We start from the raw sequence: 3,814 nt of genomic DNA, 5'->3' as shown, positions 1-3,814 counted from the left end.
CACTCGTATAGAATTGGAATTGTCTTAATCTACATATCCATAAAAGATCTTTGTAGCAAAGAGATGGAATGCCCTCCAATCTTATGGATAAGACATGTAAGTGCTGAAGGCATTGGAGCTCTTCAAAAGTGGCTTGTCCATTTTTCGACTCTTGCTTCACACCCCAAATATAAGCACTGTCTGTCATGTCCAGGATTTCCAAACAAACGAATTGGGATATAATGCAATGTTTAATGGATTTTAGTTTATTTGTGCGGGACAAGCTTAATTATCTTAAGTTGCTCAGATTTTCCATTTCGCCTGGCAGTTCCGTAATGTTGGTGGTAGAGCAATCAAGCACTAGTAGTTTATTAAGGTTGCTTATTTGGTTTAAGTCATCAAGATAAACACAATCCTTTAAGACGAGCATGCGGAGATTGGCCAATTGGAGAATGGATTGAGGCAATGACAGAATGTGTGCTCCACTGATATTCAAGATCCTGAGTGACTGAAATGCCTGGAGAAATCCATCAGGAATGATCTTAAGGGAGAGATTTCCTTTTAGTAGTAAAGTGAAGGTCTGTGGACGATGAATTCTAAGATCAGGTAGCCTTCTTAATCTGTCATTCATGAGACTCTTTTGAGAGACTTGGACATTTTATCTTCTAAAATTAGAGCCAAACCAGTTCTTGACCGAACAAGTGACCTATATCCATCCTCCATGGAAGAAGAGATCCATATAGCAACATCTCCAACTACATCATGCATTTTCATAGTGCCCTTATGGGCTCCTCCTTCCAGCAAACAAGAGTCCATTAGATTTTCAATCAAAGCAATCCCTCTATTGTGTAAGCCCTCATAACTTTGCTGTTCATCTAACATACCTTCAGCTAGCCAACAATTTACAAGTTCACTTACCTTAATAGAAAAATCCTCAGGATACAACGAACAATATAGAAAACAAGGTTTTATGTTTCTACCCTGTAAGGAATCGTAGCTCCACTATAAGGGCTTGTAGACTTTTTCCTCTATGCCTTTCATATAAGGAATTGATTTTCGCAACTCGCTCAAAGCATATCCTTTCAGAGTTCAACCATAGTCTTTCCCCTTATAGCTGTTCCCACAGCATGATTGCCAATGGCAAGCCACTGCATTCTCTAGAAACTGCTCATGCCAAGGGTGTGATATGGTCTAAAGTAGCTACCTCCCCCACATTTCTACTAAACAATTGCCATGCTTCATCATTCACGGTCTCCAATTTCACTTCTTCATCAATCTTCATATCCCTGCATACCTCTTGGGAGCAAGATGACAATATGATCTTAGAACTGGCATTAGTTTCAGGTTGTGGGATGCCGATACAATCCAAGTCAATTGCCTCCCAAACATCATCAAGGATAAGAAGATATTTATGCACCTGTTAGAGCCTCTCATGAAGTCGAATTGCTAATCTGTCCAGACTTTCTCCCATTTGCACCTTCAAATTCAATCTCTCTGCTATTTGTACTTGGATCCTTTTTAAATCCATTTCCTTGGACACAATAGCCCATATTACCATGCCAAATTGTTGTGCGGAAGAAGAGTTCTTGAGATTGTCGTTCAAGTTCTTTACCAGAATAGTTTTGCCAACACCTCCCATGCCCCAAACACCAATCCTCAAAACATTATCGTCATTCAATAGATTCATAATTTTGGCTAAAGTTTTTGATGCTGTAGATTGACTTTCAATTGAAGGTCCAGGGATGTGCTCAAGTATTTTTGCCAAGTAATTGAGACCCACCATTTGAGAAGTAAGATTTCCAGCCTTCAGAATTCTTTCTACTTCCTTGAACATTCTGGCCGTCTCCCTACTAAGTCTACAATTTTCTTTGAAATTAAAGAACCATCCGTGATTGACTATTCTAGCAGTGTGTGCCACTTCAAGCGTGAATTGTTGAACTTCTCTGAGCCACTCTATTATTTGAGTATAAGCCAAGTCAACTTCTTCTTTCACTTTATTTTGAAGATCTGTTAGGCTCTTCATCTGCTTTTCCAGAGCATTGCAATTTGATTGGAACCTGATGAAGTTCTTCATCCCCAGACATGAGCCAAAGAATAATTGACTAGACTGTACCACTGCTGTACTGAGGATTAAGGTTGTTGGTTTTTATGCTGGAAAGCGACGAGGAGAATGATATTAAGCAAAAGAGAGAGACAGCTGCATGGATATGCTTTGTTTTTCATAAAAAAATATAGGGTTAATTTATACACAAACCAATCCTCTGTTTCACCTAATGCAGTGGAGATTTTTATAGATTTGAATTAAAACTAGATACATTCAACTAATACAAGTTCATGTCAGTCTAATACAACACTTAAACATTGCAGGTTTCAACTAAACCTATCACAAATTACATCATAAAATCCATCAACACAACAAATCTAACTACTGCAATTAGAACAGCCACTTTGAACTCTTGCCGCCAAAAAAAACTTTCAAAAATATTGACAAAATTTTCTACATTTCCAACAAAATATCACCTGCTTCAACACTCCTTGATATTTTTGCTGAAACACCAAGTTTGAGCCTTAAATCTTCAAACTTGGCTTTGGATAAAGCCTTGGTCATGATGTCTATCACCTGGTTTTCACCCCTGCAATGGACCAGCTCAACTTCTCCATTTCCTTTAGCCTCCCTTACCTCGTGAAATTTAATTTTAATGTGCTTCATACGGCCATGCAAGACAGGGTTTTTAGCCATTGCTATAGTAGACTAATTATCACAAAGGATCACAGTAGGCCTCTTCTGAGTTTGCTTTAAATCATTTAGAATTTTCCTAAGCCAAATGGCTTGGTTCACGGTAGCAACAGTAGAAATGTACTTTGCTTTTGCTGTGGATTGAGCTACAATTTCCTGCTTTTTGGATAGCCAATAAATAACACTTGAATTCAAGAAAAATACATAGCCAGAAGTATTCCTCATATCATCAATGGATCCAGCCCAATCACCATCCGAGTATCCAACAAGTTGAAAATTTTCAGACCTCTTGAACTACACACCAAATTTAGGACTGCCTTTAATGTATCTCAGCACCCTCTTGGCTGCCCTGAGATGAATTTCACTCGGGTTGCTCATATGGAGAGAAGACTTGTTGCAAATATTAAATCAGGCCTGGTTGCTGTTAAGTACAACAAACAACTTATTAAGCTTTTGTACAGACCCTCATCTACATTCACAGCCCCATCTTCCTTCACAACCCAATCTTCTCTGCTCAGTTTCTAATTTGTAACTAGTGGAGTGTCCACTGATTTGCACTTATCAATGCCAAACCTTTTAAGAACTTCATTAGCATACCTCCTTTGATGTCCCACATATGGCTTGATTGATTTTCATACCAAGGAAGTAGGACATTTCTTTCAGGTCTGTCATTTCGAATTCACAATGCATGACTTCTTAAACTCATTAAACTAACTCGGACTACTTCCAGTGATGAGAAGGTCATCAACATAGAGTGAGACAATAATTAATTCTTCTTCCAACTCTCTCACATACAAGGTGTGCTCATTGGGGCTCCTCAAATGACCCAGACTGATCAAATAGTCATTGATCCTGCTGTACCAGGCTCTCGAAGCCTGCTTTAGGCCATACAAAGCCTTCCTTAAAAGATACACTTTGTTCTCCTGGCCTTTGACTTGGTACCCTTCTGATTGCTTAATATAAATCTCTTCATTGAGCCAACCATTCAAGAATGCAGACTTAACATCCAGTTGAAAGATTTTCCACCCAAATTGTGTCGCCAAAACAAGTAGCAACCTAATTGTATCATGCCTAGCCACGGGTGCAAATGTGTCCTGA

The 3,814-nt window shown here is 38.9% G+C and overlaps 1 protein-coding gene across 1 annotated transcript; it reads right to left on the bottom strand.

The window, feature by feature from the left end:
- Positions 1 to 606: 606 nt before the first annotated feature.
- On the bottom strand, positions 607 to 2,053 carry LOC116123870 (disease resistance protein At4g27190-like). The gene is made up of 3 exons (XM_031409613.1): positions 1,457 to 2,053; positions 1,184 to 1,357; positions 607 to 897 (listed from the first exon to the last, which is right to left on the bottom strand). The coding sequence occupies exons 1-3, from the start codon at positions 2,051 to 2,053 to the stop codon at positions 607 to 609; spliced, it is 1,062 nt and encodes a 353-aa protein (XP_031265473.1).
- Between the last annotated feature and the right edge of the window lie 1,761 nt (positions 2,054 to 3,814).

Source organism: Pistacia vera, unplaced genomic scaffold, assembly GCF_008641045.1.
Source record: "Pistacia vera cultivar Batoury unplaced genomic scaffold, PisVer_v2 Contig146, whole genome shotgun sequence".
NCBI classification, from domain to species: domain Eukaryota; kingdom Viridiplantae; phylum Streptophyta; class Magnoliopsida; order Sapindales; family Anacardiaceae; genus Pistacia; species Pistacia vera.
The sequence above is the reverse complement of the archived record's forward strand: the minus strand, read 5'-3'. Positions and strand labels throughout refer to the sequence as shown.

Coding starts and splice junctions, on each gene's coding strand:
- LOC116123870 (XM_031409613.1), bottom strand. CDS start 2,053: ATGAAGAACTTCATCAGGTTCCAATCAAATTGCAATGCTCTGGAAAAG. Junction 1,358..1,456: donor CAGAGAGATTGAATTTGAAG/GTGCAAATGGGA, acceptor GATGTTTGGGAG/GCAATTGACTTGGATTGTAT. Junction 898..1,183: donor TTAGTAGAAATGTGGGGGAG/GTAGCTACTTTA, acceptor TTTTCTATTAAG/GTAAGTGAACTTGTAAATTG.